The sequence below is a fragment of the Amyelois transitella genome, chromosome 5 (genome assembly GCF_032362555.1).
Source record: "Amyelois transitella isolate CPQ chromosome 5, ilAmyTran1.1, whole genome shotgun sequence".
NCBI classification, from domain to species: domain Eukaryota; kingdom Metazoa; phylum Arthropoda; class Insecta; order Lepidoptera; family Pyralidae; genus Amyelois; species Amyelois transitella.
In genome coordinates this window covers 478,918-506,745 of record NC_083508.1, presented here as the reverse complement: position 1 = coordinate 506,745, position 27,828 = coordinate 478,918, and the positions used below count along the sequence as shown (strand labels likewise).

General features: G+C 36.3%; 1 protein-coding gene across 1 annotated transcript in view; it reads right to left on the bottom strand.

Annotated features, from left to right (window-relative positions):
• Positions 1-1,436: 1,436 nt before the first annotated feature.
• Positions 1,437-27,828, bottom strand: part of LOC106139882 (nuclear receptor-binding protein homolog) — a 63,826-nt gene continuing 37,434 nt past the window's right edge. The window contains exons 2-10 of the mRNA XM_013341392.2: positions 12,559-12,783; positions 12,254-12,384; positions 11,989-12,167; positions 11,582-11,756; positions 11,319-11,437; positions 10,997-11,150; positions 10,114-10,294; positions 9,306-9,425; positions 1,437-8,773 (exon numbers count right to left, since the gene is read on the bottom strand). Coding sequence (XP_013196846.2) covers positions 8,651-8,773; positions 9,306-9,425; positions 10,114-10,294; positions 10,997-11,150; positions 11,319-11,437; positions 11,582-11,756; positions 11,989-12,167; positions 12,254-12,384; positions 12,559-12,783 — 1,407 coding nt within the window. The 3' untranslated portion in view covers positions 1,437-8,650. The remainder of the gene's footprint in view (positions 8,774-9,305; positions 9,426-10,113; positions 10,295-10,996; positions 11,151-11,318; positions 11,438-11,581; positions 11,757-11,988; positions 12,168-12,253; positions 12,385-12,558; positions 12,784-27,828) is intronic.

The following is a 27,828-nucleotide window of genomic DNA, read 5'->3' as shown; positions in this document are numbered from 1 at the left end:
GGTTTTTCAGTTTTTCAAGGCTGTTGGCTCTGTCTACCTCGCCAAGGACGTGACTAAATGTAAGTATGTATATTAATATTTTTTAAGTTATCAAGATGTCAATTTTTATATTGAGTTACAATGAAAATACTATAGCTTTTTATAATTAGGTACTTAGAACACCTTTTTGATAACTACAACCTACTGTTAGTTATGATGTTAGTGCCGTGTGGTTCCCGGCACCAATACAAAAAAGAATAGGATTACTCCATCTCTTACCCATGGATGTCGCAAAAGCCGACTAAGGGATAAGCTCACAAACTTGAGATTCTTTTAAGATGTTGGGTTAGCAACCTGTCACTATTTGAATCTCAATTCTATCATTAAGCCAAATAGCTGAACGTGGCCATTCAGTCTTTTCAAGACTGTTGGCTCTGTCTACCCCGCAAGGGATAGATGTGACCATATGTATGTATGTATGTATGTAAGTTATGATGACGACACTTAATAACGAGGTTTTAAGGTTCAATCCAAAGTAAAAAAAAATCACAAGCTCCTTTTTAAAATACAACTTTATTGACATTTTCATTATAGAATAGTATGCAGACATCACTCGATCGTTCGATCACTTGAAATGGGTTATATGTAAGTCATTTGAGCATGATTATATAATTATACAGTACAGTTACAGCTAAATATACTCCATTACCCACGCACTGCGTTAGAAAATAAAATCGAGTGGAAAATGCAACTCTGGATCAAATAAATATATAGTTACAATCTCAATCCGTTAAATTATAACTCGTGTAAAAAAAAACAAATTACAATTTCACAAAATGAACACACTCTTCTTTGGATGAACACCAGAACACGACGACAATAATTATATACATTCGAATTGGAAATATCTCAGTAATGTGTCCATTTTTACCACAAATCTATTGATAAAATTAGGGACTTCAAATATGCATAATTTTAAATCGTCTCTCACTATAATTACATCTTAAAATCAAATTTCGTTTTTATTTTGACAGTTGTCAAAATTGTACATAAGTTCTGTATTCTTTTCCAAAACGGGCTTATTTTTTTAAATTACTTTCTATTCCGTTTTTAATACAGTGTAGTAGCTAACAGATGTGCTGCCATCTAGCGGTAAAAGTTAAAACCATATTTATAGGGGATTTACCTTGAAATGTTGATATCTTAAAGTGACCTGCAGAAGTCATTGGTTTGTTTAAAATTATATATCCCTACATAATACCAATAGATTTGTTTTCACAAAAAAAAAAGTAACATAAAATGACATAAACATGAACGTAAATAACTTGTAAACAAGAAATAGGAACAAATACGTTTATAGGTCGATATACATCAATGTATCGCCTCGTTAATCGCTACGAATTACATTTTTACAGTTTCTCACTATATTAAAATAGACTAATATGTAAGTTCTATCATTAAGCCAAATAGCTGAACGTGGCCATTCAGTCTTTTCAAGACTGTTGGCTCTGTCTACCCCGCAAGGGATATAGACGTGATCATATGTATGTATGTATGTAATATGTAAGTTTATAGTCTATGGTCATGTCAAAAGTCAGGAGACGCCCTAATGTTTTGGTTTTAACTATTTCTAAATCACTTGTCTCTTATCATTTATGTTTATTCATTTTCTTCTATTGTTTTCTAAAATTGGACGTCTCCTTTTTATATATTTACATACATGAGTTCTTTAAGTCCATATACATGTTAACCCTAAACCTTGGATGGCATCTTCAGACTGCAATGCCAAGACCGCATGCGCAGAATAAATAAACCCATTCTGATTTTTAAACTCTGTATCCTTCAATGTAGATTGTATGAGAAACTGCATAAATAAAAGTTGTGCTGTATAAATACATTACATCAGTTATTGAATTTATTGACTCGGTTACCGTATAAAAATCATGTGTCTTTCGATTTTTTTTAGATTTCTCGACACTGCCTATCCCCTCGAGATCGAGAAGTGAGAAATGTATTTGGTGGTAATAATTTATTTTCAATGGCCGTTTAAAAGACACAAGATAAAGATAAAACGATAAATAAATTAAAACATTAAGAAACATAAAGCTATAATGCAATAAATAAGCATGGAGAGTCGCAGTAAATACTATGTATGGTATGTGTTTAAAAGTACGCAGTGAAGTGTTCTTGTAAACCATCACTAAAACATCATCACTGTCGGTCATTTTAATAAAACAAAAGTCATTTTGAAAGCCAATAATTCAGCAGACCTTTATGCAGCGGAGGGCCTTGAGTATACGCAATCCATTTAACTGACAGATTATTAAAAAGAATATAAAAAATCATGTTGTAATTTGAGTTCCAATTTTTTATTATATTTTGATTTGACAGCCGTTAAAAAAAAACTGATAACAAAGTGATCTTCAAAATGACACAACACGAAACGGTTGACGCCATTTTGAAAACACATTTTAAAATGGCGTCAACCGTTTCGTCCAACGCCAATAATATTAATTTCAGTGATGATGTACAAGAGCGCTCGTTAACGGTTGGTATATAGACCGTATAATAATAATAATAATTTATATTATAGTTACACTAGAAGCGATATTTACACGACACGCACATTATTAGCTAGATACCTGCCTCCCGACGTTGCTCGCAACGGAACGTGGAATATTACTGATGTTTGTGGAAAGATGCGTGATTTTTTTATATTGTTTGTATTTTATTTATTTATTATTAATTTATTTACTAATTTATGTACACAGAAAACATCGAGACTGATAAACACAAGAAACAAAATTACAAAGGTTTTATGTTTTTTTTTTCTTTCTCCATGCGATTGTCTCTGATGCGTCATTAGTGGGCTAAAAGAGCCCGGGTACAGCTTTGTGAGTAAATCGGAAAATTGTACAAAGCAAGTCCTATCTTATTGCGCCTTCGTAATTTTGTTAAAGGAACTTCATGCAGCAGTGTAGAATTAGTTCCTTTCTCACTAGGTGTAACATTATATTGTCTCTTTTATCGAATCTTATTAATTCACGGAAAAAGAGATGGTCATATTATACTTTAGAAACCGGTATTTTTTTGTAGGTATCGCGCGCGTGCGCAGGTTGTATGACGCGCGCATGCGTTGATTTAATTGTCTAGAACAACACAGGACCTTGTGACTCAGTGACAAACAATTCACCACTATGCCACAGTGTAGTTCGTTACGCCGCTTCTTCTACACATGCGCTTTGGAAACTGTAGTAGTTACAATTAGATTTAAGTGATGTGACGTCAATAAGTGATACCTTGTATCCAATTTTGAAAATAAATCTTCCACAGCGGCCGACATCAACACACAAACATCAGTGACAGTCCACGGGCGTCGCGCCGCACCTTACCTCGCTACATAACCCTACAGCCAGTCTTTCGTTTGCACTACACTAACAACCCGACCCCGCTTCCACAGCTCGCCACGACGTCTTGACAACGCCGCGTGCAGTTCCATATAATTTGTATGTAAAACAACATACATACCCACAAATCGTTCAAGAATAAAAACTGCTAATTTTTAATTTATTTGACGTCAACCAATATTGTGAAACCGAAAGATATGACAATTATTAAGTGATAGCAAGTGTACCATAATAATGAATAAAATTATTATTAAAGAATTTGAATTTACAATGATGTAAGACCACATTACAACAACAAGTATTGTTTTATATGGTGCTGCCATCTAGTGACATTAAGCGGGTAGTTTTCATGTGTCAAATTGTATGGAACTACATACCTCGTACTTGCGACCGTGTGTTCCGTCTTAACTGATTGTTTACGGCTAAATTGATCTCATCTCAGCTTTCGACTTTTAGTAACGATTTTTAAATAGCTCACATAATAGATTGAAATGAAAAAAAAATGTGTTCCAAATGGAAATCACCGTTTATGGAACACAATTTTGCTTTTGCTGATGATATTTAAGCACCTAAATTATAAGTTTACCATTTTCCTATTTGAAAAATTTAAACGTTCCTTACAAATGGAGCTTCAAATTGTAAAAAATTTTTTTAATGAAAAACGAACTTTAGTATCTTTGTCGAAAGCAATAAATTTCGACGTAGTTAGAAAGAGTCGCTGGTCGTTTAGCCGGTCCGTAAGACGGTGTGCGAGCAATGTCCCTTTGGTATGAATTGACTCTAAGGCTGACTTTTCACCAATTTGTCAAATGTGATTTTAATTTTATGATATGGCATTAATGTCGAATAAAGAGAGACAATAGATAAGGCCACAATTAAAATTCTGGAAGATAACATATTTGATTTGAATTTAGATAGGTAGGTGAAAAATGGTAAATATAAAAAAAAAATTATTTACTTTTATCTGCCTTATATGGGGTAGAGGCTTTACAATTAGTAAGTGTAATTTACTATTACATCAAAGTTTCAGAGAAAAGCCAGCCAACAAACCTATACGCGTATTTCTTATATTTTATTACCACCGTAAAAAATCTAAGCTGAATTCGCGAGGGACGTATTCATAATTTGCACATTGATTATAAGATATTTTTTTTTACCTAAAAACGCAGGACAAAAAGAAACGTAAACAAGATGTTTTATCGAACGATCTAACATTCATTTTTGCTAACAACTCCTTACAAATATGCTGTAGGTCTTTTAAATACTGTTGTAAAAAAAAAATGCGCGGGAAGCCGTAACGTCGGCGAAGAAAGCGGTCGACGGTTAAAACTAAAACATTCTCCTTGGCACCTAGCATTTTGGCACCAGCTGTGAACCGAACGCTTACGAAATTTCAAATAAATTCGGAATGAGCACCAAAAACTAAACGAAATTTTAGGAACAAGGCGTCGATATTAAATTTCATGATTTAAAATAAGGATGGGCGAGGAGATGGCTACGAAATGAAAGTAGTATACATACATGTCTTTAGTCTGTTTTACTAGGATTAAAAAATACGAAGTCATAAAATGGATATTTTATTTTCTTCTAATGTGCCTTATTAATGTAAGATTCTATTCTGTCTGATTCCTCTCCCACCCTGGTGCAAGTCAACACGATCCTAGTGTGACACTGTGTGATCTGAAATTGACGACGCCCTAAAAATAACCGTTTAAAAATGTAGGCACTAAAATATATGCGTTTAGGCTCCACTTGTTCGACAGCTCCGAAAACATAACACTATTTTTGACTGCTTTAGACTAAGAATTTTGTACAGCGGTAAAAGCAGAATGTATTTATTTTTGGTTAAAGACTAAAAAAAAAATTAATCTTTTTCTACCGAACTATAAAATTTTACCAAATTATATCCCATTCATATACCCAACGTTTTCTTAAATAACCGGTTAACTTTTAACTACAACTTATCTGCGAATTGCCTAATAAATTCCGCGTTCCTACCGAACCCAATTCTAACGCAAACCTATTATACTGAGTATGTTCCGTTCGCCGTATACATATCACCGTCCATATATCTAAAAGAGGAAGCCTCGCTATACATATATTAATTAAATATTTTAAATATCATAACATTTACACATCCATTATTAAAACTAGGCAATCTCGATGTACAAACGACGATCCGATCTTAACCGCCCGCAGCCCGCCCTAGACGGTGCCACAAAATTTGTCAGAGTGGTTACTTAAAAGGCTGGCAGACGTCAACACTGATACTCGATCGAATGCAGTGTTGCCATTGGTAATTTAACATTTCTACTCAACTGTCAAAATTGATACCGTTTGAAAGTTTGCCCTGATTGATCTGTGCCATCTAAAGACAAGAGTAATGCCAGTCAATAAGACGAAATACAAGTTGGTCTGAGCAAAAGGATACTGTTTTTTTTCTGCTAAATTTTGTGGCAACATTTAGTGCGCCACGGAGCCTTAACAACACTTTACATCTAACGAGTTTTTATACAGTTTCCTCAAAGCTAACCCCGCAACGAGGAAGAAGATTCATCGACTAGCTCATGGTTTTGGAGGTCAAATGCAATCAAGTAATTTGGACCATTTTTAGGCTACTTTTCCACTGAAGTCAAAACTTTTCTTGCACTTCAGTAAAAATCCGACCAAAGCCAAATTTTCAAAGAAAGCGTTTGTGCGTTCTTTTAAAAATATGAGTTTTACTCTCTATTACAGACAATTCGAATCTAAAATAAAAATAACAATCTATATTTCGAAACGGGGTTTCCTAATTTATTTACATGCCATTCGAATTAATCTGTAATAGATCGATATCAATATGGATAAATTTAAATCGATGTAAACGCGAACACTAATAAATTCGTTTATTAGTCCTAACACAATATAAATTGATATTTTTTTTAAATGCAACAATTTTTTTGTACATTTGAAGTTCAGCTAATATTTGTTTTTGTTTTTTCTTTTCTAAAGTGAATTACAGTTCTTTAACGTAACGACATTTTTTTTCGATTAACAGCATGGATGCTAGTATCGATTTAGTTTAGACCAAATTGTAGACAATTTTTTTTGCGTAACCTCATAATAACCTCATTTTAAATAAATCCATTTTGACATACGTTCGGTCGACACAGACATCCAAAAACTCCCTACGACCGCTACACAAGTGGCTAGCCCTATAATACTATAAGCTAGGAATAACTGAACGCGGCCATTCAATGGGAATATATTCCTCCAATACAAAAAATCTCTCATAAGAACGACACTAGTATAAATACGCGTAAAACTAGGCTACGATACAGGCACCGCTCGCGAGTACGCGAGCAAAACCACCGTATTTGACTATACTATAACGCGGCTATGGCGTTCTAGAAAAGTTGGAATGATCGAACTATGATTTATAATCGATTCAAGATGGATTCGCTGGGCGTGGAAACTAAGTTGATTTGAAGCATCAGGTAGACTTTATTAAAGAAAAGAGTTACAAAAAAACAACATCTAATTGACATAGCTATAGCAAATGTGTAAGGGGGTAATCCCTGAGGGTAATTTAAAAAGGAAAAATTAGATGCAAAGTTGTTTATGCCACTATAATACCGTTTGATTTATCAGGTCTAATCTTATTTTATTTATCCTAATTAGCTATATTTATTATAAACTGATAAGTTCCCTCTGCTATAACCCTTGGCGGCCATCTTAACACCGTCGCTTTAACAAAATGGCGGCCAACTCTTTTAGAACGCCACAGCCGTTCGCAAGTTTCGGAAGAAATGATATAGCCGTGAACGAACCACGCCACGATATTATATTTTGGAAATAAGCAAAACTACAACATTAAGTTCAAATAGTTGCGTTTCCACTTGATGCCTCGTGAATTTTGGAGTTCAATAAATAATTTGCTTAAAATTAAATTGACTGATTTACATTAACAATTTCCAAGGGATTTTATTACCGCCATCACGTGTAGGTCGCACTTAAAACTATGCTTCAATATTGACAAAATGTTGTGAATTCGATCTGACACTTGAGAGCGATATTAAAATTTACACAAATGAAATAATACCGGTATTTTTTATAATATCGGGTACAGTTTCAAAGCAGTTTTTGAAAAGATTTTGTTATTAAAATTTGCTGTAGAACAATACCAACTCGAAAATTTTATTCTATGTATATCTTTTTAGCTCCTAGTTCTATTGCAGTAATATTTTAAGCGAATTAATTTTAGAGACGTTATATGCAGTTGGAGCATTTAATTTCATGGCAACTTGTAAAGCATAAAATAAATTAATCGTCGAATTAATTATGTAGTTAGCTTTAGTAAGAGTTCTAAATAATTATACTTAAATTTTTATTTATTTTTGGAATGTTGAATAATAGCTGAAAATATATTGCAAACGTTAATCAAACAGGGGTTGTTCAGCGTAAGCGTACTTGAAATAAAGTTTTCATAAGTTTTTTTGGCATAATCTTTACTGTTTCGCATAACGGAACATTTTGTCAATAAACGTTAAGCCGTTTTCGAATTATGCCCTTAAAATTTCATAGTCTCTTAATAAGGCATTGAATTCTTTCTTAGTTTTATTGAAATTATTACAAATTTTAACTGAAATCAATCTAAATTCCTTCACACCCACATGTGACTTCTGTTTCATCCTATACATATCTAATCTCCAATGATCTCAAGACATATACCTATGTCAATCTTGTTTCCTGAAATTTCAAATGTTCCTAAAAAGGTATTGTTCTACAGCCCTAAAAAGAAAATGGGTACCGCGAAACTAGACGAGTAGCGTGTGCGCGGCCGCCTGCGCCCCGGCGGCGCCCCGCGCGCGGCGACACTAGCTGGCCACATGTTGCGCCACATGCTGCGCCCCGGCGGCGCCCCGCGCGCGGCGACACTAGCTGGCCACATGTTGCGCCACATGCTGCGCCCCGGCGGCGCCCCGCGCGCGGCGACACTAGCTGGCCACATGTTGCGCCCCGGCGGCGCCCCGCGCGCGGCGACACTAGCTGGCCACATGTTGCGCCACATGCTGCGCCCTGGCGGCGCCCCGCGCGCGGCGACACTAGCTGGCCACATGTTGCGACTCATGTTGCGCCCCGGCGGCGCCCCGCGCGCGGCGACACTAGCTGGCCACATGTTGCGCCACATGTTGCGCCCCGGCGGCGCCCCGCGCGCGGCGACACTAGCTGGCCACATGTTGCGCCACATGTTGCGCCCCGGCGGCGCCCCGCGCGCGGCGACACTAGCTGGCCACATGTTGCGCCACATGCTGCGCGCGCGGCGGCGCGGCGCGGCCCGGCGAAGGCGCCCCGAAGCTGCTGCGCAGGGACTCCTCCATCAGCCGGCACAGCTTCTCGCGGTCCGCCTGCGAACAAACAATAAATAAATATATACGGGACAAATTACACAGATTGAGTTAGCCTCGAAATAAGTTCGAGACTTGTGTAATAATGCCAGTTTCAAGTAAAAAATAATCCCTCTTAGTGCACCCATAGACCACTTAGGAACCTACATTGAAAATTCCACTAGACCCAACAACTGCGCGTTGAAATGTCAGTCAATGAATTTAATTTTTTTAATTATATAAAGAGATGAAAGTTAAGTGAATATAAAGTAGACTTCTATTAAGCATTCGATAAAGTTTCAGACAGAACGCTTCTCAGAGCTTGATATTCGATACGTGCTATATTAGATTTGGTCATTGTTGGAAACAAAATTGATCTCTCAAGGCGTAATCAAATCTTTACAGCGAAGATTCTATCTAATTCGAAGTTCTTAAAACCTGGAGCTTCACAAGGACTACATCTGAGACCACTGTGAAATAGCTTTTCGGGACCATGTTATTACTTAAGACTATCAGATAAGAAAAATATAATGATATAATTCAATTTAGATACCTCGTGTATAAAACCAAGTTGCACCAGCTCGGCGGCGAGTTGTTGCGCGGAGTCTCGTTGCGACACGGCGCACGTCAGCTGACGGTTCATCTTATCGTCCATTCGCAGTAGTATCGTCATCTGGAGAAAATACAAATACATATTAAATCATTAAAGAATCATTAATCAACGGAAAGGATCAGATCAAGTGTACCAGAAATTGACGAGCTCGTATGAAGAGTTATGAATGTGGATGAAGCGAAAGAAGTTCGTAAGTGGAAATATGGAGTCTCTATTTTAATTTCGATTAATCAATTAATCATAACAATGTGTTCTCATGTTCACATTTCTATTCTTAGTTCGGATAATTGGAAAGTTGACGTTATTGAAGAAAATTCTTAAGTTTGAAGTAACTAATTTGTTGTCCACCGATGTTATGAAACCAAAGAAGATATGACAAAATCAAGTGACGTTTGTAATGTCCCATAAGAATAAAAACTTGTGATTAGAATGTGTTTCGATGTGCCGTGTGGTTCCCGGCACCAATACAAAAAAGAATAGGACCACTCCATTTCTTTCCCATGGATGTCGTAAAAGGCGACTAAGGGATAGGCTTACATACTTGTGATTCTTTTTTTAGGCGATGGGCTAGCAACCTGTCACTATTTGGATCTCAATTCCACCATTAAGCCGAGCAGCTGAACGTGGCCATTCAGTCTTTTCGGTACTATTGGCTCTGTCTACCCCGTAAGGGATATGGACGTGACTATATGTATGTATGTATGTGTTTCGATAGTTCTCGAGACAAAGACACGGCACGATGGCGTACCAGCGCGTCGTGCGCGGGCGGCGGCGGCGGCTTGAGGCTGCACATCATGTTGACGACGCGCCGCGACTCGGTGTCGGCGCGCGCGGGCTCCGCGCTCGGCGCCGCCTCCAGCGCGCGCTCCGCCGGCGACGCGCAGCGCCGCGCGCGCGGCCCGTACGCCGTCAGCGGGTAGATGCCGTATCTGCAAGAGTTGCCAGTTACACACACAGATGTCACAAACACAATATACACTTTCATAGATTATGTGGTTGCTTAATAATAAGTTTATGTATACTTAGTTAATTTTATTTATCTTTTTGTAATTCAATACAACTAGATCATAATTACTGTTATGTTAATAAGAAGAGCGGAGCCTCCTGACACAGGCATCTTTTCATAACTTAAAAGGAGACTCCAACATCTAGTTATAAGATCATTATCTGTTACAGAAAATAAAACATTTTTGATTTTTTTTTTATTTTGACTTTGGAATTAAAGAAACATGAAATGAAAATGATACAAAGGCCAACTCGTTGCTAAACCGACGTTTTTCGATCACGTTATGTAAATTATAGAGAAGACAAGAGATAAAGGTGATCATTAAAGAAATTCGAGATTAAATAATTACTCTGATCTGAATGGAGATTAAACCTGATTAGAAAACCGTAGGTTTGGAAGTTTAAGTATATTGCACCGAAAGAAATCGAGAGTCAAAATGCCACAATTGAAAAAATAAACGTATCCGTATAAAATTACCACACAATTAGATGCCAACCGTGATGAACAAACACTATATGAAACCTTTGCGAAAAATATAATAATGTATTTCAAAACTATGAATCGAAAGTAAAAACATAAGTAAATAATTAAGAAAACCAAACAACTGAAAAAGTAGGAAACTTACTTGACATCTTCAACAAATTTCTCCAGTTTCTCCGCATGGGGTTGTAAATCCTTAGCGGATAGTTCCACCCTCTCTCCTCCTTTAATGCACCAAGCCAGAGCACCCCCGCTCGAACCTCCTGCCACTTCGTCTGTTATGGTCTCTGATATATTCGCTGTAAAGAGTGAGTAAAAAAATCTCTCAATTGGGCACTTTACAGCACAAGGTATAACATACAAATTATTTACATACAACATAAGCCTCAGAATATCAACACGGAAAGTAACGATGCTTTTTTTATCAAATAGAAGATTTATCAAAGAACAATCTTCTTGTAACTCACCTGACGTATTGACCAGGGTGTGCGCCGCCAACAACTTCAACGAGTGGACTTCAAACAGTAAAGGATGGAAGAGGAGTTCTCTGGCCGTTGGCCTCTTCGACGGGTCCTTATTTATACACCTGAAAACACAACGCACATACGGTAAGTCAGGCGTCTTGGCGAGAACGAATACACGTCAGGCATAAACACAGGAGAGACCGCAATAAGGAGAGGACACTTACCTCGTCTTAACCTAAAACGAGACCTGCCGAAAGTCACAGTACCTGTAAATGAAGTCCTTCTGCCTCGGCTCCTCCAAAGATTCAACTGTACGTATGATGTGCTCCTCCGTGACGTGGCTTCCCGAGTCTCCATTGCCCTGAATCTCAAGAGCCGCGGTCTCCAGAGCGCACATTCCGAACGAGTAGATATCCATCGCTGGCGTCACCATTTGCGATGCTGATTCGAGGGAAACAAAATTGGAATAAATACAAAAAATAACGTTTCTCCTACTAAGATCCTGGGACACAGCTCATACTTTTTCCGTACAAAAAAATTTAACATGCAAAAGTATCGTCAAGAATTGATAATAGCATATATGTACAGAATAAGCTAGAGGTTGTGCTAGGACCCAACCAGAAGAAACCAAAGTTTTGTTTGTAAGAAGCTGGCGTCACTGATCTACACTTACATCCGTATTCTGGTGCAATGAGGTGCATGTTCCTCATGTTTTCTCGGCAGGTTTTGACGTGATGGTGGATGGCGTCGGGCGCGACGGAGCCGATCTTCACGAGCCCGTTGTGTTGGATGAAGATGGTGTCGCAGGTCAGGTTGCCGTGCACGATCGGGGGCACGCAGCCGTGGAGATAGCTAGCGAATTAAAAAGGTAAGAGATAAAATGAATCCTCATAACATGATTACTATCTTTTTGGTCAATATTCTCTATTTTATTTTACCTGAGCGCTGACAAAATCTGTGTGCACCATCGCTTCCACGCCTGCAGCGGTAGCCTCTTCACGTTGCGTTTGGTCCTCTTCAGAAACTGCTTCAGCGACCCGCAGGACATGTACTCCGTTATAAAGATTACCTGAAGGATTAACAGTTATACTCGTATTAGTAAAATCTTTAAAAAAGAAAGTACTACTTACAATATGCGATATATGATATTTCTAAAGATTTCGATCGAAGGTGTCTATCACTTCTACAATACGATACGATAAGTTAAGTTAACGAAATGTGCTCATTACAAAATTCAGCTCACCCTCGGCTTATCATTGTGCGTATCGGTCCAGTATCGATGGAACTTGACAATGTTCGGGTGCTCCAACCTCGTCAGGTTGTCGAACACCATCTGGATCTTGTCCTCCTGCGCCTTGAAGTTCTTCCTCTCGGAGAACTGCACCTCGTTCCACACCACCTCCACGCCCTCCTCTGTGTCCATGGCGAGGTGTGCGCAATCGATACCGGGGACATCGCGTTGTTCAACCTGGAATAGAATAATGTTGTTTTAGCGAAATGGATTATTTGCAATCAATTTCGGAATTTTATAATCATTGATTAATTTGGTCTGATCGGGATCATCCCTTTATAGTATAATACAAGTGTGCCCTAAGGCTCTGCCTGTTTCTAAACGTTATACCCATTTTGATAGATTTTAATGTCATTTAGACGATACATTTGAGAGAGACAGAACATACTAATTCAATATGCCGGAGGCTGCGTCGCTAGTTTACACTAATATGTATGGTAAGATATACGAATGTAACGGTTCAAATTTAAAACATCAAAGCTTCATTTAGTATCTCAAATGTAACGTATTTGAGTAAGTACTCATGAATATATTCATAACTTAAGTAACAAGTAATTATTTTCTTTGCCTCAGCCTGCATTAATTTATCTCAAAAAGTTGACACAAAACTAATTAGTCTCTTTACGGAGGCATACTTCTTTTGTTTCCCTGATGGTAACCATTGATAGGGACGCACACAAAACAAAAAGACTCACGAAAAACATAAACTTCATCTTGTCAATAAAAATGTCCACGATTTATGGGTAACAGTATCAACTAAAGGTCAAACTACACTGCTACATTATGATTCTGGAACGAATCATATTAATATTCCTTATCAGACTCAAATCCAGGGTCAAGGGGACATCGTAAATGGTAAATTAGCGATGCAGAGCCGGCCAATCATTCAATTGAGACTGTAATGATTTTTATTCGCGTGCGGTTCACGATTCATGAATAGCAAGGACTCGCTGGAAAGATCTCGCAAGATGAATGGAAAACTTTCTTCAATGTTCAGCCTTTGATACATTTCATGGTTGATATAATTCAGAAATTGTATCAAGCATTAACTAATGAATAAGTGTAATTTGGAAAATATGTCAACGAAGACACATACTTTGGCAATCTTAAACATGTACTTAGTTGAATTTAACGGTTTCAATGTTGTTTAAAGTTGTATAGCGCACTGGCCGCTAAGAAAAAAAGTAAATTTTCAGAAAATGAAAAATGACGATCTTCTATTGTTAATTTTCACAACAATGATTTAAGTTTTTTTTATTAGTTTTTCTTTATTTTTACCAACACACAGTATTATTATTTTTACATCCCGGCTAATGGTCTAAACAAATGTAAGATGTGCTACAGAATTTTACAGAAATGTCGTCCATGTATTTCATAGCAGAGTACATTGCCTGCGGAACTGATATCAAAAACGGATGATAGTAGAACATTGCGACTGCGTGTATAATGAATGATGTAGCTTCGGATGTAAACAAACGCACAAATAGATAATGCAATTATAGACGGGTTATCGCACGATAGTTGGGTGCTAATTATACATCGAAATGTTACATTACACGTCACGGGCAAGGGCCACACTGTTGATGCGTGGTTCAATAGTGACATAATCTTTATCTTAAATCTTAGTATGTAAGTACGTCGTGAGTATAATTAAGAAATTGATAATACTACGAAAGTATAAGTAGATACAAAAAAGAGAATGGAAAATATAAGGAGACCAAAAAAATTCCTTACTTACATTGAATGAGATGATAGGTTAAGATAACGATAAATACTTGCAAAATTTTAAACGATATTTAAGGTGGATAATGCTTTGAATTCAAGTCAATTGGAAAATCAAAAACCATGAGGTTATTAGTTTAAGTAAGACTCTTCGCCAATTCATCAGGGATCAAAGAAATACGTATTTTAAGTTCTTCATACGGCAGTTGTTACTATACTTATTTTTGCAGACAACTACGTACTATTTGATATGCAAATTGATACAAAACGTGTATCATCAAACATGTCAATTAATTATCGCTCACGTCACCACGTGTGAAATGGGTTCGTCACTGTCAATATTTGGGGTCGCAATTCTCGGTATCACAGCGATTTGGCTGTTGAAGCTAACAATTTGATGTTTGAAAATTTCGATTGAGTGGAAGTTTTGATTGTTAAATGTATCAAAATGAAAGAATTCCCAATTAATTTTAATGTATAACTTGTCTTTTATACTGAATCATTATCTGCTGGAGATAAGCCTTCTTCATACTCTAATAAAATCTAGAGTTATTTTTACAATGTTAAGCTTTTTAAAAAATAAAATAATCTTTTATGTCCATTGCCATTACACAATTCTTTATAGAGATTTTTAAGGTTGCTATAAAGAAATAGTTACTTAAACCGTGATACTAAATTGTTCTTACTGTGAAAAATTTTATACTTTCCATTTCAACCGCTAGAAGTTTTTTTTTTTTGGTTACATACGAGTATATCTCTACTGCAACGCAAATTAATCAGAATATGTGAGTGATTAGCATATAGGTGTTAAGTTGGTACTAAAGTGCTATGACTAACGATTCATTGATTGACTTAATTTATAACTCTACTAACTTCTATTACCTAATTAAAATCTAATTTATTGTAGGTAATTTTTTAAATTTAATTTTTTTGCAAAACCTTTTTTTTGGATTTTTTTTAGGTTTGATATAATTTTGAAAGAAAGCATTCTGGTGTCGATTTAAGAGCTCATAAATTTGGTTCCGTGTGGTCTTGGCCTAACCACTGCACGAGTTATACATATATCTGACCAGTAAAGAGACCATTGTAGTCTAAATATAGACTAATGGCGTCTGAACAAAGAGCTCTGTGGTCCCGCCGACATAACTGATAACGGTGAAGGGTTATCAATGTATTACGAAATTCAGCAGATTGAGATGGGTCTTTTTAAACAGCGTCCAGTCACTATTTATTAAGCCATACAGCTGAACGTGGCATTTAATTTTTTGCAAAACTGTTGGTTCTGTCTACACGGCAAGGGTATGTATGAGATGGTCTTTGCCGAAAATAGACATCATGATAATCGGCGTCATAAAATTAAGCAGAGTCAATGTCATCTTTTACGTTATGGAAAAGTTACTAATAATATTGCATAACAGCGGCAAATAATTAGTAATGGTCTCAGAAATAATTTGTAGCTTTCTGAAGGCACCGATTTTATTTAGACTAGATTAATTTAGATTGAATTTAAATGCCGCCTATTAATTTGTTGACAGTATATTACTAAACGTGGTCAGCCCTCCAAATCCTAAAAAAATACATAGAATTTATTGTGGAAACTGGATTATTCGGTTACATAGACTTTGCATACTCCTCCTTGGAAAAGGCTTAAATTCATGTGTATTTATTTAATTCGTGATTTTATTTCTCAAATCTTTGACATTAACATAATGAGCCTAAGTGTTCAGAGCTGACGCAAAATTCTGTCAGTTTAGTGTCATTACGAGCCGTGAAATATTGTTATGAGCCCGCTCCGAGTCGATATCATTTCGGAGAATCGGGCGGACACTTCATTATATTTAGGCTTTGCTTGTTCAACCCTAATAGCTTCGTCACGTTTACTTGTTCCACTAAAATTTATTGTGCGTAATAATATTTTTCTACAAACTGTTAGATAAAATTTGAGGTTAGTATATGTCTGGTAATACAGAAAAAAATATAAGAGAAGTTGTTGAGACAATAATCAAATTACAGAAGAGAAACGTAGAAGAAGGTGTTAACTGAGAAGGCAAATAAGACGAATTCGAAGAAAACTTGCATTGTGCTTTATTAATGCGGGGTAAAGTAGTTCCGTATAAGAAGGCAAAAGCCAATACTAATGTGTTTAAATAACAAACCACACTTAACATAAGCTTATAACTATCACAAGAAAATAGCAACAAATTCTATTTAACGACATAAGTACTTTCCCGTGCCGCCCGTGAAGTTTCTCCAGCCGCTTTTCTAGCTAGATTTATGTGTAGTGTCTGAACGCACTAAATTCTTGTCTAAGCCTGGAACGCCTACATAATGTCTAGATAAGTTTCTTACCTAACATGCGCAATACCGATTTACAATGTCAATTTCGTAAGGTAATTGACACTGAATATGCACATGTTTCGAATAAGCTTTCAACGATATAATGAGGGCCGTATGGTGCCGGCATCAAATACAAATTAGGAATTTACCTAATATTTTTCTAATCGTAAAAGCATCACATATATAGCCGTCAACCTTATAATCGCCTCACGATCCTCCTCTCGTGTAGCGGTATAACCATTTCAATAACCATCTGATGCGAGACACAAGGACGTGCATTTGCATGGAATCGATTCCCAGATATCGATATCTCGTATTGCGGTATCGAGATACGACACCGAGATAACCCGCCGGCGACGTTTATGCGATGCAATAAGAGTTAGCCTTATATTATTTAGATTTAGCGCCAAAGCCAAAAGAATACAGGATTTTCGCAAATCCCACGGGAACTTAGCTTTCATTCGGGATAAAAGTACCCTATGTCCTTTTCCACTTTTAACATACGTAAAATTTCAAGAAGATTGATTCAGATAACGCGTAAAGAGACAACAAACAAATAAACTTACTTTTGCATTTAAAATATTACTCGGCCTTGGCTCTATTCGTACGTAATTGTAATTCTTCATTTTTCGGTCCTAGTGGAATCTTGGAAAATACTACTTATTGCTAACATGAAAAACCAAACTAACCTACTACTAAATTTAAGCTGCATACGCCTAGTTCCTTAGGCTAAGCAATCTTGTACCTTCCGATTTTAGTCTAAGTTACATATTCACCTCTTTGAAGATCACGGATTGGTAACTCAAGTTTGTATATGAAGCAATTCCCGTCTGACCTCCGCGACCTTTGCAGGGGTACCTAACCCTTATTGGGTCATGGTTCGTCTATACGTTGTCTGTTAGATACGGTTGTAGCGATGTATGTGATTGAGTGCTATGTTCTCTATTATTTTAATTAATTAATTATTATATTGACATCGGACTTGGACTCTGGTGAGGAATTCGGTTGCTGGCCCGTCGTGCTGTGTAGTGTGATACATACTAATAATCAAATCATGCGATGTCCAAGTCGATCTATTTGTTTAAAAACGTAAAATATTTTTAATATTGGCATGATAATAACTTATGTAATAACTTGAGACAGAAGGTCCTTTAAGTAGCGACTAAATAGATTAACCGACGTGGTATTACATGGATCTCACAACTTTTTACGGTAAAAAGACTGAGCTACGAGACTTGGTTTTTTTACAGGATGTTTTTGCTAAAATTAATACCTATATCCGTCTAAAAATATGATTTCATTCGGACATCTTAACTGAAGTATCTGTACATTACTGAGCCATAAAAGAGGTCTTTGTTGGATACCGCGTGTTCTCATTAAAATATTTCATAGCGTGCAAATTAATTTAATTTGTCAGCCGGATCAACATGGCAGCTCTTCATCAAATTTATGGAAATCAATTGCAGTCGGGATGAAATGTCAAAAAGGATTTTAATTAAAAACAAAGGTTGCGGAGGTCTGACGGGAGTCATGTGATATTCTGACCAATCCAGGGGTGAGGGCGCAACCGGGAGAACTAACGCCAGGAGAATGGATGATGACTTTAACAGGTACCTACTCTATTTTATACGATAAAACAATATTTTCATACATTATAAATCAATTCATAATGAAAGCTGTAAAATATCTCATGTAAGTAATGTTACTGAAGATTTTTACCATTAATTTTTGAAGGAATGAGAAGGCCTATGAAAGTGTCATGATCAAATCTGGCGAAAGATCGGGTCAAGATTACTCTTAACTGATGAGCTAATAAGCTATTAATAACACATAACATATCAAGGACATCCTGGCAAGAAGTCAGGTCAAGAGTACCCGAAACCGCCAAGCTTGCATAAAGAGTGTTATGAACGTAGATGAAGCGCAATAAGTATACAAGGATCGTGGTAAATCTCTCTCTGCCTACTCTTATTGAGGATACTATTGAGGATCTATGGGATAGTGGCGTGATTTTATGTATGTATGTAAATTTCGTGTCAAAAATCTGAATTACGGTCCAGCCGGCGACATAACAAAAGATTTCCCGATTACCACGTTCACTTACGCATTTTGCGAGAAATTGGCAAGATAACTTCCTTATAAAAATATTCTTTGAAATACGTTAATGGATTCCGTAAAAGTGTAAAAGAGTTCGACGATCCATTAAGTATACCCGAAGTATTCCAGGAAAATGTGTCAAATCTCTTTAGGCGTGGGTTGGCATTGCTTAGGTATATGAAAACGTATGTACGCGATTCAGCTTTTTTACCGTAATAAATTCTTTACAAATGAATAAATATAATGTCATATGAAAGATCCGAATGAGGCTATATTATTAGACGAGCGAATAATTGACCTCTTAAGAATATAAATAGATAATAAAGGTATACATTTCAAGGTAGGAGTTACAGGAGATGGTAAACTGTATGCATGAAGCTTTAAAAGAGAAAGGAATGAAAGTGAACGTAAGTAAAACTAAAACACTGGTTTTTGAAATGGAGAAAGAAATGACAGCATGTAATATTTTGATTGGAGGAGAAAAAGTTGAGCAAGTGAAAGAGTTTGTATATCTAGGATCAAAGTTTACATCAGATGGCAAGTGTGATAGTGATATTGAAAGGAGAGTGAACGCGGGGAACATGGTGAATGGAGCTTTGCATGCCTTTATGAGCAGTCAGAAACTATCCAAAAAGGCTCGACTGGCTGTGCACAGGGGCGTGTTGGTCCCGACATTAATGTATGGGAGTGAAAGTTGGGTATGGCAAAAGAAACATGAAAGCAGAATAAATGCAGTGGAAATGAGAGCGTTAAGGAGTATGATGGGTGTGAAATTGAGTGACAGGATAAGGAACAGCGTGATAAGGGAATGTTGTGATGTGAAAGAAGATGTAGTTACAGGAATAGAAAAGGGTATGTTAAGATGGTTCGGTCATGTGGAGAGGATGAATGAAAGCAGGTTGACTAAGCAGATATACAAGGAGAGTGTGGAGGGAAAGGTCGGAGTGGGAAGACCTAGACGAACGTATCTTGATCAAATTAAGGACGTCCTGGTAAAGGGTCAGGTCAAAAGTACCCGAAACCGCCGAGCTTGTACGTATGAAGAGAGTTATGAATGTGGACGAAGCGAAAGAAGTATGCAGAGATCGTGGCAAGTGGAAAGAGGTAGTCTCTGCCTACCCCTCCGGGAAAGAGGCGTGATTTTATGTATGTATGTATGTATGTACATTTCTATGAGGTAGTTCATAATATTAAGGTTTCCTTATTGAAGCTCGGTTGGGTCACCAACTAGAATGGTTAGAAATATATTTAATTGTATAAATGATGCAATTTATGCAGATTATTTAGATACAGACTTTATGCCTTATACTGACCTAGGTTTAAGGGCGAGTTATAAGCCAAATTAGCATGTTATAATACATACCATCCATTACGCAATAAACTTTAGGCAAAGATATAAATTTAGCTAGATACGATATAGAATAAAGCAAAATAGAAAAGTGATAGCGTCTCTTATTACGACGAGACTTTATGGTACCTACATCATCATGGTATGGACTTTACATCTTAACATTATTATTCATTTTAATTCGATTAACGACCATCATTACACATACCCATTAAATATATCGAACGAAACATTTTAAAAATAGGTCTATTGCCTACGCGTTTTCGCAAGCTATTAATTACCAGAATACAGTTGCGAAGTCTAGTTAGATCTATGTCTGTGGATTTAGGCGTGACTGATGGGGTATTATCCTGTGATAATTGTTACGTTGACATGCTACTAATTAACACATAATAATAACCTACATACAATTAGCATTATAAGAAGGTTTTATCTTTAAATGTTGCGGGTGTATGGTCTCCTTCAGGGGAAGAGGACAAATATATGTATCTATTTTATGTCGAAGGAGGTGACATAAACATACATACACACATATAGTGACGGCTATATCCCTTGCGGGGTTCACAGAGCCAGCAGTCTTAAAAGACAGGTTGCTAGCCCATCGCTTAAAAGAAGAATCTCATGTTTATAAGCCTATCCCTTAGTCGCCTATTACGACATCCATGGGAAAGAGATGGAGTGGTCCTATTCATTTTCTTAATTGGTGCCGGGAACCACACGGCACGAATAGGAAAATTCCATCTATTGTATGTTTAACATCGACATAAAATATATGTATATACTATACAAACTTACATACATATAATCACATATCTATCCCTCACAAGGTAGACTGAGAGATTCCATCTTTCAGCCATACATACAGTTAGGTGCAGAACTGAGTCAGTATCTTATGTTTAAATAAAACAAGGCTTGTAAAACTGGGATTAACTACAAAATAATAAAAAAATAATTATATTTGAAAACCTTATTTATTATAAGTTTAATTAAAAAACTGTAATAAGTTTTTATAGTAACTTTCATAGATAATCATTTCAATTATAATTGGTTCACTTTTGCACCATTTGGAAAAACATAAAAACATAATCATAAAAACGTTTTTTAATATTTTGTCCAAAGACCTTTTGCTTTTTTAACAGCGTTTAACCTGTTGACCATACTTTTAACAAGTTTTTCACAATACTGGGGTGGAATTTTGTACCACTGTTCTTGTACACGTTCCCATAGAATATTTAGGTTTGATGGTGGTGCTTGATATTCATTTAATAGCATGCTTTTCAAATATGCCCATAAATTTTCTATGGGATTGATGTCAGGACTCTGAGATGGCCACGGAAGGACTTGAAACTCTTGCTTAACAAGCCATTTTTTACTATATTTGATGTATGTTTGGGGTCGTTGTCCTGTTGAAATAATACTTCACTCATAGGAAATGGCATATTTTCAACAGCTTCCATAAGATGTGTCTTTAAAATGTTAAGATACATTGTTCCATTCATGTTTCCATCGATTTTGTATATTGGTCCCACGCCGTAAGCTGTTACGCAGCCCCAGAGTTTGATATTACCACCACCATGTTTCACTGTCTGAATAAAATCCTTGGCTTGTAAAGGTTCGCCTTCTTTTTTCCAAGCCCATTTTCGCCCGTCTGTGCTGTATCTATTAATTTTAGTCTCATCTGACCAAATAACTCTCATCCAATCACTTTCTGACCAGTCCATATATTGTTTTACGAAGTCTATTCTAGCTTTAATATTTTTTTTTGTAAGGAGAGGTTTCTTTTTCTTCTCTACAGCTTGCATTTTCGCATTGTGTAATGCCCGACGAACAGTCCATTTACTTACTGACGTGCCAGTATCTTGCCTTAAAAGCGCCGCTGCTTCTGATGCTGAAGACGCTTCACTTGATCTTAAATAGTGAATAACTTTCCTTACCTCTCTATCAGATAACTTTTTAGTACGACCACCAACATTACTTGGCACGGGAAGTTTACACTTTAGTTTTATTCTCTGTACAGTAGATTGACTCACGTTTAACATATGAGCGATATCCCTTGTCGATTTTCCACTTATGAGTAACTGTTTAGCAGACTCTACAATATTCTTCGGAGTTGGTTTCATGATTATAATGAAAAAAAAAAGTATAACGTTGAACTATTCCTCGTGCGATGTAGAAATACACTGAGTATAAACAAATCGAATTTGCTTTGTCTCCATCAATTCTAACGAGTTTAAACGCGTTTATACGTGTGAGCGCAAGTCGGTTATAAACACGGTGCAAAAGTGAATCAATCAATATCAAATGTTACAACGTTTTGACATATAGTTAAAGGACAAAATCTAATGGTTAATTAACACAACGATATAAATTCAAATAATAACATACAATTTTCGGTTATTATTTATTAAATAAGGATTATATTAAATATAATTAAACAATAGCGATACATTGACTCAGTTCTGCACCTAACTGTACATCTGAACGTGACGTTTCAGCCTTCATGAGACCGTTGGTTCTGTCTACCCGTATCCTTTACGGGGTAAAGACGTGATTATATGTACATATGTATGTAAATTCAACTGCATTATCGAGACAATGAAACATTTCAAACGGTAAAAAAGGTACATTGGAAATACAACGAAACAGAATATCGAGAGCACTTGACTCTATTCGAGTTTCTTTTTTTTTTCGTTGGACTGAAAAACGTGGCATTGACGTTGGTTATTTCCACTACTGCCTTCTGCTAGGGCTTTCGCTGGCGTAGGTATTTTCATTAAATGTTGCTCCTCAAGATTTTGTCCGTCTCTGTGTCAATAACCATCAATTTATAGTATAGATAGTACTTGTACATACATACATACATATGATCACCTCTATATACCTTGTGGGGTAGACAGAGCCAACAGTCTTGAAAAGACTGATAGGCCACGCTCAGCTATTTGGCTTAATGATAGAATTGAGATTCAAATAGTGACAGGTTGCTAGCCCATTGCCAAAAAAAAGAATTCTAAGTTTGTAAGCCTATCCCTTAGTCGCCTTTTACGACATCCATGGGAAAGAGATGGAGTGGTCCCTATTCTTTTTTGTTCTGGTGCCGGGAACCACACGGCATAGTACTTGTTGTTTATAATTTACTGGCGACCCGCCCAGGCATCGCACGGGTGCAAAATTCGGAAAAAATTATACATAAAAACCTTCCTCTTGAATCACTCTACCTGTTACAAAAAACCACATCAAAATCCGTTGCGTAATTTTAAAGATTTAAGCATACAGACAAACAGACTAAAATAGCGACTTTGTTTTATATTATGTAGTGACTACATTGAGGCGAAAAGGCGAATTCGGTGGCCTCATTTGATCCTGAAAAAAAATCACTCGGGCATCCAGGTGGAATAATTCGACACAAGCGGAGGACTTTGTTCATCTTAAAATTAATTCTCCGATAAAAGGCCACATTATTTATTAATTTAAATATCTTGAGTACATATCAAAGGCTGATGAATACTTTCAAGTTAAATATTTTATATTAATATTAAAGATTTAAGACCTAAGCTGACATCGTTGCAGAAAACGATGCAGAGTAAATTCGTTACGCCGCTTTTTCCACACTTGCGCTTTGAAAGTAAATGTTTTACGTCAAAAAGTGACCCAATGTCGAAAAATAAATTTAATCTTTTAATATATATCACACATGTGGAATAAACCATGACGTTTAGCTGTCCCAACGTAACTTGTTTCAACTTGTTTGTCACAAGGCCCTCAATACAAATACAAGGGATGTACCCTTTCACAATGTGGGCAGACTATAGGGTTGTGACCCGGATAAAACTTTTAGCTGCAGCCCCGTACGCATAAGAGATATTTGAAATTTTCAAAGTACGTAAAACAATTCACTTTACACCTGAAAATCCTTTCTAAATGCACCTTCTGATCACATATGAAACCTATATTCCAAATTTTAAACCTACCCGACGGCTTGAGCTGTGCTTTATGTCCGTCAGATTTCATTCATATTTCTGGATTAAAATTACTTCAAATAGTTCTACATACGTTAGTCCCGGCGCGGTACCAGCCAGCCGCCTGAGAAATTCAATTCAATTAGCTGGATTTATGTCCTCCGTAATGAACAAGCCTACGTGCGTCACGTTCACATCGCATTCTACATGTACTGCTTGCCAGGATCCGTTCACTAAGTCGATTTTGATTTCCAAGTTTGGAAGACGAAATTGAAAACTGGAAATGATCGCATCAGTAGATTTTTAATACTGAATTTCTATTTTTAAGGTTTCTCATCAACTTTACGAGACAATGTTTATCAAGTACTAGACATTCTACTTGTCTAGCAGTTTTCGTTCGAATAGGTTCATTAAAGTCTATGTCTCTTTACGCCTCAGTAAGCTCGTGTCAGATGCTATTTCTGTGGTATTATAACTCAGAAATTATGAAGTATAATTTTTCAGGTCAGTTGCATCATGTGTAACCATGATCGATCCAATGCAGGTTAGGTTCCCTTTCAAGGGTTGCGAAGGTCAGACGGGAGTCTCTTCGTGTAAAAACCTGACTCACTAAATCCAGGATCCATCGTCAAAGGCATACCCTGGGCTCCTCTCCAGAGTGGTGAGGATGCAACAGAAATGATTTTCTGAAACTAGTCAATTGAGTTGTAACCCACTGCTGGGAACGACACTTGATAACAATCCAAAAAAAAAAACCAAAAATCAGATACACGAATGAAAAAAACTGTATTTCTTAAATCTAAAAAGAGATATAGCAGTTAATTCCTTCCAAATTATTGATGTGATTATGAAATCAAACCAAAAAGAAGACATTTATGACTAAAAATAGCCAGTAAGCATTTATAAATAGTCACTGTAGATCGACCTAAATTTATGATTCACATAAAAATACTCTGTGCACATTTACACTTAATGGAAATCGATTGCGACAACAGCTGTATAATATAGTATAATATACAACATTCAATATCGTACAAAGGCGAATATTTATTAGTCCTGGCCATGTCTTGCACAATTTGCACGCGCTCCACGCCACAGGAGGGCTGGACTGAATCATAAGATAGGGATAGAAGTCTGAATAATAAAAATAGGAATGAAAATTAACTACTATTTAGATGAAAGGGAGAGGCTGAACATAAAATTGAAACCTAGATTAGAATTAGACGCGATAAGTAATATATATTAATATGATATGTCAATGATATATTCCCCACATACGTTAGGTAGGTATAGGAAGTGTGATAAAGTTGAGAAATTAAGACAGATCTGAAACATTGTCTATACCAAGAACTGTTAAAACAATTGTTACATAGATACCCAAGATTATTAGTTCTCCTTTTATAATCCTAAATTTATAGAAATACCTAAAACCGTGAAAACGACTATTTGAGCAAAACGAGATAGGATTCCGACGAGGTTTGCCGAGAGCCACCGTGTGCAATAGATGGACGCAATGCGAGGCATTCAACACTTGAGCCTCATGCAGACTGTATCAGAATATAAACCGCAGCTGGACTGCTTTCGGTTCGATGCAAAAAATCAATCAATCGTGGAATTGAAACTGGGTGTAATTGATCGGAAAGGGGTTACAGAGCCTATAGGGTGTTAAAGTATGTATAAACTCGCGACCTGTGCTGGCTTCGTATGGGACATTGCCCGCTAAAGTTGAAAAATTTGCAGTGCGCTGATGATAAAATTATAAATAAGCTAAAAAATAAAAATATAGATACACTTGATGATGTATCAGAACATATTAAGGCTTAGAAAAACCTGAACGAATTTTGTAAAATAGCTTAGAAATATTAAAATCCATCCGGACGGGATCAACAAAAATCTTGAGTGATCGATATCTTCTGTCTTTAATCCAGAGAGGTGAGGATGAAGAAAGAAAAATGAGTTTTCCAGAATTTAGTTCAGAGTTCACTTATAGCTACTTCGAAATGTTATTGAAATGAACCTATTTGCACAATCTACTCATGTCTTAGCAATCCTGATGTCGTTTTATTTGAGAAATTGATCTATTTTAGATTGAGCGTCAGCGACAATGCCTGCGTCATGCCGTCAGGATGTAGTCAATTTGCCTTTATTTTGCTAAGCTCGAGAAACATCTGCGTTGGGGACTTGATGACAAAATTATGTTAATAGTTGCATTGCATTAGTAGGACTACTAATAATCTTGTTATATTAGTCAAATGATATAAAGAACTTACAACAGACTTTGGACGATGCAAAACTCTAACTCTAAGTAAATGTTTTAGAGAAAAATTTATTGAAGGCGAACTTAAATTGTTAATAGAAACACTTAAAGATGCAATAGTATTTACTTAACAAAAACAACTTATAAATTACGTACCTACTAATAGCCAAATATATTGAACAAGTTAATAATGGCAATTACCAACAAAATGCCTATTTTTAAACTCAGACAATAAAGATACAGAATTCTATTTTAACAGACATTTATTGCTAAAAGTTAAGACCTAAGAGCAAAACTGATAAGATATGCCAAAAGTAAGTACCTACTCAAACAAATTTTAACGTTATCACGAGCAATAAAGGTTGTTGCTAGCTAACCTGTAAATGGTTCACACAATTAATTAATAAAGAAGTCGTAATGGCTGTGCTGTGGGACGCGTGAAACATTAACTAATTAATATGTAACCAACGACTTAGCAACACATAGTTTAGGATAATTATCTCGTTTATCTAAGAATATTTATTAGGCTAGAAGATAATTACGGTCGCCAGAATTTTGATTTAGTTTTGTATGAAAAGTCTTCTTCTCTGGAGATGAATGTTACCTACATATAATATTTAAGTAGTTGCCAATGTGACTTTTAATTGACAATCAGTAAAGAAGTTACCATTCGTAATTAAAGGTAAAAATGTTTAGGCTGAAATGTCAAGAAATGCAACGCTAATAGCAATATGACATAGATTGCTTGAGAAAAACTTTCTATATAAAACTGGTCGTCATTAATCCTTTCACTAGAAGAATATTTTAAGATAATATGAAAATGGCAGTTATCGAAAGGATTCTATAAAAGGTATGTTAAAAGTTGTCTTCAACAAAGTTAATAATACAAAAAAAAAAAAAACATCTAAAACCACACTGACACACTTGGCAGAATTTCGCACCTTGACCTGCATCATAAAAATTTATGACTTTCTGACGTGAAGCATGTTTACGGCGATGCGCTGTTTGAAATTTGATCTAAATCAGTACATTGCTCATGTTTGCGAACCAGATTTTGATGAATTGGCATCCTAGGAAGTAGTGTGGGTGTTAAACAACATGAAACTCATAATTTTCCACATCATAGTAGAGTTTCACAGTTTTCTGTCGTGATAACTTTACATGGACAAATTCTTTGAAAAGTTACGAAGTTCTTTTTTGGTACCTCTAGGAATGTAGAACTAAATTTTTTCTCATGCTATTAGAAAATTTAGCAGTCAAAAGAGAATTTGAATATTACATTTATTCGGTATACATATGGACACATGTTTATTAATTCCATATCAGAACCAAGAACTATTTCATTTTCCTCCGCGGCATATATAAAACAAATTCACAAACTTCCTAATCTCTTCATATCTCATGTTCTCTGAAAGGAAAATTTCAGCGTTCCATCTGGCGGTCCCGCACGCTGCATTGTGTTTTCAATCAAAGATTTATTGACGTCTCATACTTTATATATTCTT